The sequence below is a fragment of the Filicampus tigris genome, chromosome 1, assembly GCF_054856515.1.
Source record: "Filicampus tigris isolate MCC_2025a chromosome 1, RoL_Ftig_1.0, whole genome shotgun sequence".
Taxonomy (NCBI): Eukaryota; Metazoa; Chordata; class Actinopteri; order Syngnathiformes; family Syngnathidae; genus Filicampus; species Filicampus tigris.
Genome location: NC_141217.1, coordinates 20,903,941 through 20,920,567, shown reverse-complemented (window position 1 = coordinate 20,920,567; position 16,627 = coordinate 20,903,941). Strand labels below are relative to the sequence as shown.

General features: G+C 42.3%; 1 protein-coding gene across 1 annotated transcript in view; it reads right to left on the bottom strand.

Annotated features, from left to right (window-relative positions):
* atp9a (ATPase phospholipid transporting 9A) overlaps positions 1 to 16,627 on the bottom strand; it is a 33,225-nt gene that overhangs the window by 4,787 nt on the left and 11,811 nt on the right. Inside the window, exons 7-23 of the mRNA XM_086025865.1 lie at positions 15,602 to 15,696; positions 15,208 to 15,288; positions 14,038 to 14,113; positions 13,798 to 13,874; positions 13,415 to 13,575; positions 13,162 to 13,304; positions 12,847 to 12,959; positions 11,712 to 11,921; positions 9,641 to 9,802; positions 9,188 to 9,280; positions 8,751 to 8,834; positions 6,877 to 7,047; positions 6,266 to 6,364; positions 4,739 to 4,828; positions 3,821 to 3,965; positions 3,052 to 3,116; positions 1,318 to 1,473 (exon numbers count right to left, since the gene is read on the bottom strand). Of these exons, the coding sequence (XP_085881991.1) occupies positions 1,318 to 1,473; positions 3,052 to 3,116; positions 3,821 to 3,965; positions 4,739 to 4,828; positions 6,266 to 6,364; positions 6,877 to 7,047; positions 8,751 to 8,834; positions 9,188 to 9,280; positions 9,641 to 9,802; positions 11,712 to 11,921; positions 12,847 to 12,959; positions 13,162 to 13,304; positions 13,415 to 13,575; positions 13,798 to 13,874; positions 14,038 to 14,113; positions 15,208 to 15,288; positions 15,602 to 15,696 (2,021 nt within the window). The remainder of the gene's footprint in view (positions 1 to 1,317; positions 1,474 to 3,051; positions 3,117 to 3,820; positions 3,966 to 4,738; positions 4,829 to 6,265; positions 6,365 to 6,876; positions 7,048 to 8,750; positions 8,835 to 9,187; positions 9,281 to 9,640; positions 9,803 to 11,711; positions 11,922 to 12,846; positions 12,960 to 13,161; positions 13,305 to 13,414; positions 13,576 to 13,797; positions 13,875 to 14,037; positions 14,114 to 15,207; positions 15,289 to 15,601; positions 15,697 to 16,627) is intronic.

The window sequence follows — 16,627 nt, the reverse complement described above, 5'->3', positions numbered from 1 at the left end:
CAGCTGTGGTTGTGGTCGTCCAGACATGTGGAGGAGGCCCCCTCGCACTCCTCCTTGAGGCGGTGAGTCATGGGCACGCCCTCCGTGGCGGCCCTATGGTTGGACTGGGATCCGGTAGCGGTGGTGCGGGGGCACGCTGACTCATGACCACGCCTTCCTGCCTCACGTCGGATGCTCACTCTTGTGTACGCAAGCGTTATTTAGTCTCATTTTTCTCTGAGGAATAAAACTGACTAATCAAACACGTTTTAGCAGTGGTTCCTCATCTGGCTACAGCTGAGTATATTTATATTAGTGTATGAATTGTGTGTGTGTGTGGGGGGGGGGGGGGGGGTAATTAATTATGTTGATTTTGCTTAATAGATCATGAAGAAATAAAAAAGACAAAATATGTCTATACTATTCTTCAAAATAATTATCGATTTCAGTAACTCGAAGTTATACTGGTCAACAAATTCTTACTGCATTTTATAATCGGAAATGCAAGTTCACTTTTCTAGATTTCCTTTTTCTCTAGCACATCAGGTTTTCATGATAATAAAAATAATATTAATATATAATATATTTAGTAATACTTAGGAATTAAGGGTTAGGTTCTGCAGGAACAGGAACAGGTGGAATTTGTTTTTCTTAAACGTAATAGGTATAAATTACAATGCATGGTAAAATCCGTATTGCACAAGCTGTTTTAGGTCAAACTTAAAACAAATGGGGAACTCAACCCAAAAATTGTTTTTGGTTTTTACAAGAAAATGTTCTATGTGGCCCCACAAGTTTAAACACAGCATTCTGATTAATACTGCGTTTGGAATACGAGTTAAGCATTAAAATCCACCCGTTTTGTCCATCTCATTTTGCCACTTTTCACAGTTGCTCAGGACTCAGCTAGCGACCAATCATGGCTCAGCTTGAGAAAACAGGTGAGCCGTTAAAGGCAGAAATCATGCCGCACTAGTGGTTAGGTTAGCATCTCTCTGTCCTGAGGTTCGGGGTCAATTGCGCCTCCGGCCATCTTTGTGCACAGCTGCCATGTTCTTCCTGTGCTGCGTGAGTTTTCTCCAAGTAGTCGTAGCTTCCTCCCACATTCCAGAAACGGGCATGTTAGGTTCATCGAAAGCTCTAAATTGTTCACAGGTGTAGATGTAAGTCTAAATACTTCTTATGTATGTGGCCTGGGATTAGTTGGTGACCAGTCCAGTATGAACCCTGTCCCTCACCTCACAAGTCAGCTGGGATAGACTCCAGCTCACCAGCCACCCTAATGAGGAAAAGTGCTGTTCGAACAGGACGAATTTTACTATCAAAAGTGGTTGATACCTGCATGGTGCTAATGCAAAGGCTCCGATGTATGACAAACTGGCTGAGGGCTGCCGACCGCTTGTAGCTGTTCCGTCCGTGAACCATCAGGAGACGACCCAAATGTTTGAACTGAGTCACGGAGAAGTCTGCGGCCAGCGAGGCCTGTTTGCCTTCCTGTCAAACACAAGCAACACAGGCAGGCCAGTGAGGACTCCGTCCACCTGAGGCGCCGGCAAGTGGATCATCCTCTAAAACAATGATCCTTTTTGTGCTCATAAAACAGTCATCAAAAAACATGCGCACACAAACAAAAACAAAAAAATCTGACTTTGTGCAGCTAGGAAACATCACATGAAAGCGTCTAACCCAGGGGTCGGCAACCTTTAAAAGTCAAAGAGCCATTTTGACCCGGTTTCCACGGAAAACAAAACACGGGGAAGCCGTAAACACTTTTTGTTATTAACCTCCAAAAAAAACCCGCCAGTTTCTTTGAGTTCCCAGGCACCGCTTCGTTCAAGTTGTAAAATACCTTATATTGCTATCGCACACTCACGTTTACATATTACTACCTACAAAATGTATTCAATCGGTAATTTGCCGCTTGAATTCAGTACAAAACATCTGAGTACTTCAAAGTCCACGCTCATGTGAAGCCTTCATCGTGCCCCCAGCCTTTGAAACGTCACACCAGCAAAAATACACTTGCCCAATACATCTTCATTTTGGCTACAACACCTTCACAAAACGCCTTCTTTCAGGTTTAAAGCCATTAGAGATGCAGTAAATAAAAAAATGATCCAACTAACCACGTCTAAAGTGCATATTAAAACGAAACGGAGACTTACCTCACAACACATGTGAGAAGGGCTTTTTGCAAAGAAGCTTTGCAGCGAACCTTACTATTTTCACAAAAAAAAAAAAAAAAAAACCCCGCAATCGGCAGATGGAGGACACGTCACTGTGTCACACATAACTCGGACTGTGAAATCCTGCGTTATTTGAGTATTTGCTATTTTCACTGCGTTAACTTGGCCAGAATTGCATAAAAATTACAGAGCAAGTAGGGACGGAGCATTAAAATTGATTTATGATTAAAAAAAAAAAAAAAAAGGATTTATGATTAAAAAAATAAAAAAAAATGTGACCATGTTTGGACTTCTGAGATTTTCATCCGGCAGTGACTACCGGTATATAATTTTATTTTAATATTTTGAGGTCACAATAACCTTACAAAAAATACTTTGTTCAGATATTGTGCAGTTCTGGTGTTGCTGGCATGCAGCAGGCATGTCCGAAATTGGGCTGAAGAAAGAAGTTCAAAACTTTGACTTAGCATGAAAACAGGATGCCCGTCTTTTAGACAAATAATAGCATACACTTCGATCGGACACTTCTAATTTATTTTCCCAAGTCACGCAGAGCCGCAACATAAGGATGAAAGAGCCGCGGATTGCCAAACCCTGGTCTAACACGCACCAATTCTGTGTACAAATAAATCACACGTGCGATTCAGAACACTGCCGTTAAAAGTGATTTTTTAACAGGAAAAAAAAAAAAATCACATTAAGAGTACCGGTACTGTAGTGTTCCTGGTATGTAGTCTGACACTCCCCCCCCCCAAAAAATACCCCTTGCACACAGACAATGAAAATGGAGTCATGCGTGTGCACGATTCCATACTATGTAAACATGCAAGGGGTTTTGACAGGAAAGGCGAGCTGCGAGAGAGGTTTTGGTCGGTAAGAGTCTCACTTTTCCCTCCACTCCCACGCCACAGTCGGCTTCCTGGATCATGCTGACATCGTTTCCTCCGTCCCCTATGAGAAAACAAAAGCCATAGAGGTGTCAGGATTCACATCGATGCTGCTCCGATACAGCGGCTGCTTCTCAAGACACGCCCTTCATTTGAGATCATACAGAGTTAGATGCACTGCGCGATGTCTCACAGGCCAAGAAACTCGCTAAGTAAAAATGACGAACCCTAATTCGGGAGCGAGTGGCCCAGTTCGAGCTGGGAAGGTAAAATCCTCGTGTCGGCAGGATGTCAGCGACGTAATGAGTAGGACATTATATGTGTTACCATGCCGAGGAGGTTGTTGCCATTTGTTTGTTTGCTAGCATGGGACTTATTAACAAACTATTTAGATCATTAGTGGGGGGTGTGGCACTAGCCAGGGATGAGCCCAATGTAATGTGGTGCATGCAAATTGGCACTGGCATCTTTATATTCTTATTTTTTTTTGTCAAAGGTCTGAATCATCACGACACAATCAAGTAAAACACAAGTGGCAGGTATCGACAATGCTTCACTTTTTCAAAATAGAAGACAGAGTTGTGCGTAGAAATGAGAGGAAACTAAATGAATCCAATCCATATTGGAATGATGCTTTAACATATCAAAATGTGGAAAAAGTGAACCTCTGTGAATACTTTCCAGGTGCACAGTATGAAATGGAAAATGCGTTCTTGTGATTGTTAGTTAAAAGCCCGTGTGAGATCATGTCATCAGTTTGTTACGCACCCACAGCACAGGTGAGCTTGCCCGTCCGCTCCTGCAGCAGCCGGATGATCTGGGCCTTCTGGGTGGGGGCGCAGCGGCAGCATACCACAGCGGGACACTGACACGCCAGCTCCATGAACTCATATTCGTAGTATTTGAGACAAACCTGCAGCATCGGTTTGCATTGTCAGACACGTTAACATCACAGTGAGGGTTGTTGTACATTTAACAGTCAAGTGGAAGTGCCACTACCACTCTTAAGACTTTTAATTTGATTTTAATGTTCTAGCATGCACGCGCAGAAGAGATATAGAAGATACGATATAAAACGCGTATTATACAATATAACGATACACCAATTTTTTGTTTTATGAAAAAAATGGAGAAAAGATCCCAGAAGAAATGCCATTATTTCTAGTCATTTTAAGGAAAAAAATACTATATCGTGATGTATATCGCTGTCTGGAGCAAAAAATTACCTGTAGCGGCATGTGCATTTTTATCTATATCATACACCTCTAAATGCTGAGTGACAAATTGTAGCGGTGTAGCTAGCGGCACTTGTCGAGCGAAATGTGTAAAAAGTTTGCATGTCTGCAGAGTGACGTCCCCACCCAAAACTTAGGGAAAGAAGTTAGCTGGTAGCTACAGCTGACGTGATCAACTGCAATTCATTGCGCATGTGGAATGTGCTGTACTGTAAATCTAAATTTAAACATGGCCTTCATCTTAGTGAGGGTTTTATTTTTTAATTCATTTTTCATTCAAAATGAGTGTGTTTGATCAAACAATATTGGCCAAGTTCATCCGAGTCTACATGCTTCTTGCACTTTACTTTCCTACAAAACTTTAAATTTCCTTACTAATCAGCTATTTGCACGCTGCAATAGATCAATTTCTAACCAGTTGCGTTGACCCGATTACAAGAAGTTAGATTACCTCGAGTGAATCCCCCGATATCACCAGAGCACAGTCGTGTTTCCTCCTGAAGGCGTTAAGTTCCAGATGGGCCTCTCCTCGCGTGGTCACCTGTTGTCGTGGTAACCGCATTAACAACTGTACTTGAGCGCACACATCAGTCCTCGCTGATCCATACAACATGCCTTGTCATATTTTTTTTTATGGTTTATCAGTTCGCCTGAAGAATTCTCCATTCTGTAATTTTTGGTGTGTATTTTGACTTTTTCCTCCATCTTTATGGTAAAATTAAGAAGAATGGTTTGTGTAATATTTATATCTATCGGCTTCTGCTACCTCAACTTTGTCGTGTCAAATCATTTTAAAATCAATAGGGTTCTTGATTTGCTCCAAAATGACGGTCCTTTGATGTGTGGTTTAAGATAGGGCACTGATTGGAGCTTCCTCGCTAATTTCGAGTCACGACAAATCATTACAGTAGTTGCTTTGATTAAAACTTGATCCCTACATGTTTTAATAATTTTGGGAGAGCATGAATAGTTTGCACTGTCCACAAACCCTCCCACAAATGATTCATAAATATTGTTTGTCAAATGTAATACAATAGATCAGATAGTCAAATAAAAGTATGGACTATTTAGTGTCTTCAACTAAATTAGCATGCATCTAATTGTGAAGTGATACTCCACACACTCGGGTTTCAACAGAGGCACGAATTCCGTGTCATGTCGCCAAATTATAACAGGTGATACATTAAAAAAACAAAAAAACATTGTGATATTCTGACTGTTAGCTTGCAGAAAATAACTACAAAGAGGGCATTTTGCATAAGACCTGTAAACGAACAAATTCTCGGGACTCCATTTCAGTTTTAAAATTTTCAGTTTCACAATCTGGACTTTGGCCAGTTTGACTGAGGAAACTGTGTCAGCTTCCAATTGAGACAGAAAAAGAGCAAAAATTCGCCCCTGACAGCGCGTGGAGTTAATCTGTCATGAAGAGTTACGCTCAGGCCAGAATATCCGCCAGCCGCTGACTCCTCAGACGTCAGCGCGCATCAGGACTTTGGTGGCGACCAGGAAACTAATCCAGATGTGCGTGTCGCAGGCCCAGTCAGCACTCCCCCAGCGTCCACTGGGACTCAGGTTTTCAAGGCGTGCCAACCATTGTTATTCTCTTCCAGTAAGCACGGCTGTGCGCAAGCGGTAACCTTAAGTGGCCGGGCCGCTCTCTGAGGTGGCTCGGCGCCAGGCATAGCGCCGCAAGAGGACCATCAAAGCCCAAAAGCTGAAAAACAAATTAGGAAACGAGGCCTCAGCATGTTCCCAGCGGGAGTGCTTTGCTCAATTTCTCCTTCAATTTGCTTTCCCTGACAGTGGTTTGGATGCGCTCACCAGTGGGAAGTGATTGATGCTTTGTGGATGCTGGCTGGGCCTGTGCAAGCAGCCGAGCGCCTGCTAACGGGGCGCGGAGGGGGCCGAGGGTTGACGTCTGACCCGGCATGACCCCCCCCGCCCACTCCTAATATAGCAGAAACCGCACACTTACTGGTCTGAAAATGTGGATGTCTTGGTTGCGGGTGATCAGGTGGGCATTCTTGGCGGTACACGTGGCCGTTTCCAGCTTGTCTCCTGTCAGCATCCAAACCTTTGCAGGAAGCAAATGTTGCACATATTTACGTCATTTACGTATTGGCATATTAAACTGAATCAACAGCGGCAGATTGTCTGAAGGGTCACACCCCGTGAAAGAAGGTAAAAGTCAAGATCAAATTTAAAGCCAGCACTTCACAACTGTGATATATTTTATTCATCCTTTCTCCTACGCGCGGCGCATTGGGCACCAAAAAATGTAAACATTTTAACAATGACTGAATTAGAGACTAAAATATGTATCACATCCTTGCTGATACGGGAGCAGGAACATTCACGATGACTTGGACAACATACCAGTATTCATATTTCACATTTTCATAGAAATATTAAAAAATACATTCATGATAAATGTCAGATTTTTTTTTTTTTTTTTTAACATTTGCAAGAGTAAAGGTCTCACTCCTGAAGAACACCACATACTCATTTCAGGAGGGTAAATCAAGGCTTCCGACCTCTCTTGTGTTATGATGATGTGCAGTTTATCTATAAGCAAAGGTCGCCCACCTTGATGCCTGCATTGCGAAGGATCTCCAAGGTGGGCCTGACGTCGGCCTGCAGCTGGTCCTCCACGCCTGTCAAACACAAGAGCTCCATCTCCATTTCCAGACTTTCAATCACCGTGGCAACCTTAAGGGAGCGGTCGTGCACGCTGAGCTTGGCCTGGACGTAGCGTGCCTGAAGGGAGTGAAGGGGAAGGCAGATCGAGTCGGATCAAGTTTTGGGGGTTTTTTTTGGGGGGGGTAGCGGCGGTAGAAGAGCAGTAGAAATAGGCTCCTCATATTTCTGACAGAAGTCGAGATGCATAAAAAAACAAGCAGACAGTTGGTTGAACTGAGAAATCATCCAAAATAATTCATTTAAAATTAAATAAATGACAATCTTGTTTTTTCAAGCAGCCACCAAAGCCACTTCAATGAGTGTGTTGACGACCCTCTTTATGCCGCTGTGGCTCGGGGTCACTTGCCAATGAGATAAGGCAAAAACAATCCGCCGGTGACTCATCATACAGGAAACAAAAAGTGTGTGTGCGTGTGTGTTTGTGACTCACTGCTGCCCACCAGCTCAAACACACAATTATACAGTTCAGTAACTGAAGCCTGCGGGGGAGCCACCCCGCCCTTCTCAAACAATGAGTGGGGTGTGGGGTCACAAGGGGGTTCAAAAGCTCATCTAATCACCAAGCAATAATCGTATTTATTAGGGCTGAACATCCCGGAATGTAACACTTGTATTTGGAGCTGCAGTTTCCATGGCAACCGTTTCAAATGAAAGCAATTCATCTTTGTTTTGTTGTACACCATGCTCACATTTTGGGGACCATACACTTTAGAAAATCAGCTTGTGGAGTGTTCAACTTACACAAGTACATTATGTGTGTAGCGCCATAATGATGTATGAGTAGTCAACGCAGTATTGATGCTTTGCAACATTATTCGGAGGAACAAGCATACCTGATTAGCCGCGTTAGCTTTGAAAAACTACATACAGTACGCGTCATAAGAAGGCAACTGTTTTGTTACAACATTCCAGCTTGGACTAGTTGCTCTATATTCACACTATAGCCTCATTGTATTGCATGGATAAGACATTGCTACGCCTCCCCACTGTGTGATTCTAGAACATTTATTCTAAGGACATCCAGTGGGGGGAAAAGATGGATTCATCAAAAGAGCACATTATTGTATGACTATTTTCTGTGACAGAAACACAAATTAATTTGCTTAGTTAATGTTTTACAAATGACAGAAAACGAGCCACGCGCCACCCATTGCTAGTATTGTAAATTGCTAGTAACAGAGCTGGGCATTTTACTAGAAATTGAGCGTCCGTCATTCATCATCTGTCAGCAGCGAGGGTACCCTTTTGTCGTCCGTCGTTCGCCTTTTTTTCCGGGGGGAAAAAAATAGCCTCCGTCTATAGGCCGGTCCGCCTCTAATTTTAAATGGGTTTCCGTCAGCAATTCCGACTAAACTTTCCCTTTCTAGTCCATGTCATAGGCTCAATCGGCTTTACGCCGTCAACTATAATAGTGGTTTGGGTCAAAATAACAAAAAAAGTTACACATTGCAGCTTTAAAAAGAACGCGCATGAAATCCATTTTCGCAAACAGCCGTTTGCAGTTTTTACACAGAAACAAAAAATAATGTTTTCAAAAATGCACACACATTTTAAAATGTTTTGTGTATTCGGGCTCCAAAATTCCATTGCAACATAAATAAATGGTCAAAATAACACTGACTTTTTCCATGTAAACTGTCTGATTTTCAAAACTGGGCTTGGGGAGTGAACGAATACAACAATGAGGCTAGCTTTGGTCCAAAAACACTGAAACAAACAGTTAACTGCAGGGGGTCAGTGTTTCACACTCACAAATCTACCTCAAAATCCTGATACTGCTCCTCAGTCAGGGACTTCTTGGAGACGACCAGGACTCGCAAACCTTCTCTTGCCATGTTCCCACACTACAAAACAATCAGCGGGGTTCAGACAATATTTTCCAACATCAATCCACCTACAGGGAAACACATTTTTTTTCTCAGCAAAATTGTAGCTACATTACAGCTGTGACAAGAAGATACTTGCACTTAAATTATTAAACCACCACCCAAAGTAAGTTTTATCACACAGCTGCTCTAAATTAATATTAGTCATCAGTATTCGCCAAAACCTTTTTTTCAACGATTCTGTAATGATCAATACACCAATATGATCTAAATGATTAAAACTGAACAACAACTGTTATTAGTAATAATAATAACGATTTGTTGTGGGAAAATAATGATGAAAAAAAATAAATTCACAAAAAAGTGACTACCTCTTCTTCCAGCCAATCATTATACTGGACAATACCGGCCATCACCACATCAGCACCCTTCATGTAGAATGTGATCTCTCCAGTCGATTCATCCTGAAATGGAATTAATGTTTAATATAACATGAGTACCCACTAAGTATGTGTTTTGCAGTCACAGAGAGTTCAATACGGTTTGAAACGACAGTACTGTCACAGTAGGGGGCCAAATGCATGTGTGTGCGTTTGAGCCATCAAAAAAATACTAGTCATCTGACCTATATACAAATTCTAAGTCCCCTCACTGTCCCCAGTCACCATGTGAAAACTCATATTAATCTGTCATGTATTTTCTTCAAAAGCCAGCCACCCCCTAGCAACAAAAACCACCCAAACTGACAGTAAAACCTTTGTCTGTTTTCTGAACTTGCATTCAGGAAACATTCATGGAACAACAACAAGTATATTGGCACTCACTCGCACGATGATGCCCATCCTCTTGCTCTCATACGTGAAGGGGAAAATTTGCAGGATGCTGAAGTTCATTATTTGGCCAGTAGGGGTCCTAAGTTGCATGGACGACTGGTCTCTCCCTACCAGTGTCAGGCCAACGCTCTCTGTCCACTGCACCAGCGACACCTGCAGACAGTGAGTGGAAAAGACCCTGAAAAGGTTGGACTGACAGAAGACTATTGATCGGAGTGCCTTTGTGTCACATCAATGCTCTATTACTTAAATTATGAAGGGAACGGGATGCGTAGCCTGAGTAGGCTTCCCTGAGATTTCAGTCACTTCACCTTTAATCAATGTCGAGCATTTGGAGCACTCAACACTATTGATCGATAAACTTCAAGGAACTCTTTGAGATTAAAATTTTGTTTTGCAGCGTTTCAAGGATAGAAGTGGCCAGCCACTTCCATTACTGAAGAGCATTTTGAGGAGAAAAATAGTGGAGATGAATTAAATAACTGCAAACAACTAATCCTTCAGCCAACAACACAAATGAAAATATAATAAAGCACAAAGAGTCTGTCTGACAGTTATAGCTGTAAGAATGAAAAATACCTATAGCAAAGTTGTAGGACGACCCTTTTTAACAGTGAGAAACATCTATTGAACGTTCTATGCATGATATGTCAAGTTATTATCAGCTGAAAGAAAGCACTACAATACAGCCTTTCCCCTCTAGTCGGGCAGATGGGGATGGATCCCAGTCACAAATAGCCAAAACCTGAAAGTAATTGACGCCCATTTGAAAAGGTTATTGTCTGACAAAATGTAGCTCCTCCCCACACTTCAAGATAGTTCCTTGGGCCCCAGATGGTGCAATATTTAAATATCAGACATGCCTATGGCTTGAATAGATATTCTAAAATCCCAGCCACCTTAATAGGACCCAAAAAGTGGTAGACTGGTCAGCCCAGGATTGAAATACATTGTAATGAATGTAAAACAACAACAACAACAACAACAACAACAACAAAACCCGTCAGTATTAATAGGGTACTTGCTCAGAGGACAATATATGACACATAGTGGTACACTTCATTAAGTTCATGTTCTCATATATCATAATCTTTATTAGTAGTAGTAGTGTTATTGTTATTAACTGGAATTGGTTGCGCATCAAACAATAAAAAAATCTTAACTTCTTGGCTCATTAGGTGACCTCAATATTGAAACCACATGGCCAGAACTTGACATCATTGAACTTTACCCATCAGATGAGCGGGACCAAACTGCCAGACTTAAAACGTACATTCAACAGCCAGTGACGTTAATCGCCACTATGTTAAGACTTCTTTTTGGCAGGAGGTAAAGCAAAGCCTGTCTAACCGGCCGACGTCTGGAATGTGCATCGTGCTACAAATTTCTCATTAGCGTCACATACAAAGAGTCACGGGCAGTCATTTCCCTCAAACAACAAATGTAGGTGGCTTTTTCAATGACAAAAGCACTGACCCGTGAAACATGTGCTCAGAGGAAACCCAAAAGGGGGATAAGTGCAAGAGGCTGGGGAGCACATAAAGGAAATCCGTATTTACGCTGCAGGATGTGGATCACATTGAATTCAGCAGACCTCTTCCTGGTGTTCAAAGAATGCGTACCACCGAGGACATAAATGTGGGATGACATTTGGCTTGAGAGACTTCAAGGAGGAAAGCAGACGAGTGAAAGACCCCGTGTGGCCAACACAGAACAGTCCATGTTGGGATCGTCTGATGGTGTTATAAAATTAATGAGGGGAAACATACAAGCAAATCACTCATCATGGCTGGATGTGTGAGAACATCCAACTCCAGGAGGAGGACGTTGAAGGCGCAACTTGTGTGCTTTCCTTTCCTGGGATGTACGCAACGAAATGCAAATATACACGGTGGAACCCTAAACTCTAGGAACACCTTAAAAGCTGTAATGACATGACCGCGGGACTGATAAACCTTTATATTTATAAACCATTGTAGATCAAAGGGTAGACATTTTGACAGGATGTAGAGGAAATTCAACAGAACAGACTTAATAGTTACAGGATATAATGGGCGTGTACCTCATCGGGGCTGGCGGCCTGGTACACCCTGCAGGTGTCTTCGTAGTGCTGCTCCGCCTCGGCCTGATCCGTCACGCCGTTGGACTCGTACGTCGGCGTCACGTTGTGCACTAACGCGATGGCTTTCACCGCCTCGTGAACTCTACTGCTGATGGTCTTACGAACCTTTGTGGCCGCTGGGGTCCTGGAGGCCGGAAGGTCGTGCGTGGGCTGAGGAGCACACGCAGGCCACGGATGAGGACAGATGAGTTTTGAAGGAGATTATGATCATATCACCTCGAGATGTGCATTTATTTATTACTTTTGACTGATTGATGGTGAAGAGGCAACTTCAGTGGCTCTAAAGTTCATATCAATGCTGCTATGAGGAATCATAAGATGTGATTTGAAACAGTGATGGCAAAATTGAGGATGTCACAATGTGACAGCAAAGAGCCAAATGACAACGACATATAGTTGCTGTAATATTGGCTCCACTAAACTGTAAACTGTAGAAATTGATACCCAAAAAGTTCGCTTAAAAAATTCACACAATTTTGAAAGCATTTGTTTTGAACTGCCCACCTGACTGTCATTGGAATGCTTTCACATGTTGATGTGGAAATATTGTTGCAGATGGCTTGTGCATTTCATTGAATATGCAAATGTTTTTCCCTGAGCCTCAAACTCCACTGCCTATAACCCATTTAAGCAAGACAATCAATTGTTTCATTGATTCTCTCACTTAGGCCACCACACTGCTCAAAAACTCCAACTCTAATCACTGGAGTCAGAGCGTTACACAAGAATAACCATGTTTTCATCTTAATATGAATAACCTGCTTTTGAACGGAGGCTTTTCTATTATTAGCCAAGCGCATGTTGCGGAGGTTAACGGCAACGTCATTAAACATGTAGGGGCAGCGCATGGCTCTTGGGTTAATCCCGTTTCCTGCTTCGCTAACCTCTGGTGTCAAGGGGGACAAAGTCCATGAATAGAGGTCAGGAAGAATTGAGGGGTACAAACAATCACAAATTTATGTCGTCGTTTTTTTTTTTTAAACATTGCGCCTGTTTTTTGTTCCAAGCTTTTAGGATTCCCTGCTTGTTCCTGAAAATTGAATGATATCGTTGTGTCCCTTGTCATGTTTTGTACCTGTGTGTAGGCACTGAACACATGACTCTGTACTTCATCCATCGAGTCCATCCCGTACGCAACAGTCCCAAGGTGCAGGCGCCGGAACACCATCTCATTTTGGGTGAGAGTTCCTGGCATTCAAATAGTCATAGAGCATAATTACACTACGACTCTGCTAAATGTACCACTGAATAAAGCACGAAATGTGTAAATGCATGATGTGCAAAGGGCTTGCGTAAGAAAATCAGTAAGGATTTCGCTTTGGTACTTTTAGCTGATGATCTGATTTAAATGTTTTTTTTTTTGTTTTCTTTTTATCTTCTTCACTCACACCTGTTTTGTCAGTCAGCAGATAGGAGATGCGGCCCAGCTGTTCGGGTATGGTGCTGGCTCTCACGACCGTGCCAGGTATCTTGGAGTCCTTCTTGATCATCCAGCTGAAAACCATCTTTCCCATGTCCAGATTGACACGCAGGCTATATCAAATGAATGAAAACAAGAGGACTCAGAGCGTACACACAAATCAATTAAAGCCATGTGAATGGCATGACTGCGGTGCTACAACATGGAGGCTTTTATGTCCCACCTGATAGGCACAATGTTGGAGAAGAGCAGTAGGAAGCGCAAAATCTGCAGGTACCAGCGTCCCGCAAAGTGCTGCAGGGCCACCATGACCAAGGACACCACCACCAATGCCCCAAACAGGATCTTAGTCAAGCAGTTCACCTCCAGGTCGAATAAGCCCACCTGACATGATCACAACAAACAGCTGAATTAATGTCGGTATCCAAATTGGTAATACACGATTGTACTGTATTTGGCCACAATGATCAAGTATTCCAATATGAAACGATATTTATCTAACCCAGTATTGTTGTTAAACACATGCAAAAAGAACTTTGCCACAACAATGCTTGTCTGTAAGGTCCTGAAAACACCAAAACGCATGTTTGTTTTCAGCCACTGTACCTTGTGCCTTGGGTTGGATGTGTTCATGACACTGCGCAGCTCCTTGCCGGTATAAATCACCAGTCCCACTACTGTGCCTAAGACAAAGAAAACACAATTACACACTACTGTCTCTGCGCACTACATAAAACAATGCACGCCAACAAATAATCTTAAAATAAAGATCATCGTTCCAAAAACAACTGTTCAGTACATAGACCAGTGTGTCACATTCTCAATTTCACATCGTTAGGTACCTACCTGAGGCCACCACCGTGCTGGCCCACAGTGTATTCTCAATGCTGAGGCTTTCATTGATGGGAGGGTCGCCATCCTCCTGTGAAAGACAACATGCTGAGGAGAGTTTCTACATTCCTAAAGTCATGTTGCAAAGTTTGGTTTGGAAGGGGGAAAAAAACAGCAATATTATTGCCATAATTTTGACAAAAATCTATATATATTTTCAAAAGCAAGAAGAAATAAGAAAAACCGTTGCTGGCACAATACAACAATTACTGAGTGCCAAAGATAACTGAAAAACTTAAATTGACTAGCTTTTAGTAACACAGTTTTTAACAGATCAAAATAATCAAGTCTCAAAAGATTTAATTATGCAAAAAGTCAAATCAATAACATGCCACCTAAACATTGCATGGTTCAGAATATAATCAAAGTAGAAAAAAATAGTCACATGCAGGCTTCACTTCAATAAACTATTCAATGAGTTCCTAAATTGAAACGACTCAGGAACTTGTTTATTGTCTTCTGCATAGACAAACTATCTTGTGCATTTGTCAATGAGAAAAAAGTCACTGTGAATCTTTTTGTGAATTACAAAATGATATAGTGGGTCTCTTGCCCACAAGTGACCTAAAATGCCTGTGGCAATAATGCCACTTATACTGCGCTGTGTCCGCCTTGACTTTATTCAATGCAGTGAGCCTCGTAAACTCACCATTGACTCCCAATTGCTTGTTCTTCAAATGTCAGATTAAGTTGGTTGTGTTGAAACACAACCATGCTTTGGCCATGCTCCCCGCGCGAGGTACCTTTTCATGGCATATACAGTATTACAGGACGCAAACTCCACACACACAGCAGACAATGCTATGTTCACACCAACTGCGGTGGCCGGAATATTCCATCAAAGCCTTTTGATGATCAAAACATCCGATCATCGGCAATAAAAGGCTTTGATCGAATGTTCCGATCACGTCGTTTTTTCACGAAAATCGGCCGATCATGATCGGTGCCCGTTCGATCGTAGCATCCCTAATTACCAATATTATTTTTTATTTTCACTGATCAAGTAAACAAAAGGGCTAAACAGAACATTTCCGTGATGAGGCAAGAAGTCATGCGTTAACACATATCCAATACAAAAACAAGACCTGATTGCTGCTTCAGACCAAAGGATACCCATGCACTCACCCTGGTGAACGTTCCAATAAAGTTATGGATGTCGATGTTTGGCTCTTCTGCGTATACGTAAGATCGAATCTGTAGAAGGTCCTACGAGACATCGACAACATTACTGAGCAGTTGTTTTTAAATAGACATTCATGTTAATTAACTCTATAGTTCACATCACTTTCTACCCGATTTTGGAGTGCGGGATTTTTTTCTCCATCTCCGTTCAAGCTCACGGCAAATATGTTTGATGGGCTTATTCTTTCACACCAAACTCATCTAAACCTGCCGATATGGACCTGGCTTTGTTCACTGGGAATATGGGCTCTAGTCCAGTCTCTGATTGACTAACTGATTGAAGATGTGTAACTGTAGGCGTATTGAACAGTATACCGCATCCGAATCATGTACTCACTGCAGCAGTCGGCAGCCTCTGTGTGCATGCCACAGGGAGGCGCAGCTTCCAGTCTGTCTCCCCGTCCAGCTGATCAGTGCGAAGGAAACAGGAGCCTGAGAGAGCGAAGACAAAAGCTTAGGGCACATAGATACACTTTCACCACCAGGGGGTGGCAAAATACAAGCCGCTGGTGTCAATAAGTGACATCTCAATTGTGCCTGTGTGCCTGGGCATGTGACACTTGCACCTTGTGCACATGTACAAGGTTTATTCAAGCAGCCATCCATAACACAAATGTGTTGTTATTTTCAAACAACGGTGGAGGTTTTGGTGACTCGGTTTGGCCACATTAACTAGTGGGACAGAAACCTGAGCCCCTCCTTCCACCAAATTAAAATTTTGCCTACATGAGTCATGTGGCCCAAAAAAATAATAGCCCCGTCATGGCTCAGGCTCTTCATAATTGACCTAAAGGCCTCCACATGGAAGGGAGATAACCATACACTATTTCCAGTAAAACAAAGCTGCTGTGTTTTTTTTCCACCCTTGGGCACGAAGAAAACAACAACGTGCTTGCACGAACACAATTAAAAGACATGTATGTTGCACTCCATATGCAATAATAAAGCAATGCAGCTGTTGCATTAGTGAAACCTAATCCACATGTGATCAATCAAGTGAGGCACTTACAGTATGTACAGGATAGTGGAACCTCTACAATTTATGTAGGCAGAAAGATAAAAGGTTGTCTTTTCTGGGCTTTCTTGCAAAATATTTCAAAAGAGAGAAGCATCAACAATGGCATCCCAGTTCTCTAAGATAAGAGAGCAAAATGTTTGATAATGGAGCAGCTAATTTGCATTGACATTATTGAGAAACATTGTTGCTAAATTCAAAGAAAGACGGTCAACCGAGGTCCTGTAATGTATTGCGTTCTACCTTACAAGTTTCACTGTACGTGAATTATTATAACTTTTATCACGTTGCACAATTTCATCTGTAAATCCAGCACGAGTAAGCGAGGTCAATGTTTGGTCTACATTG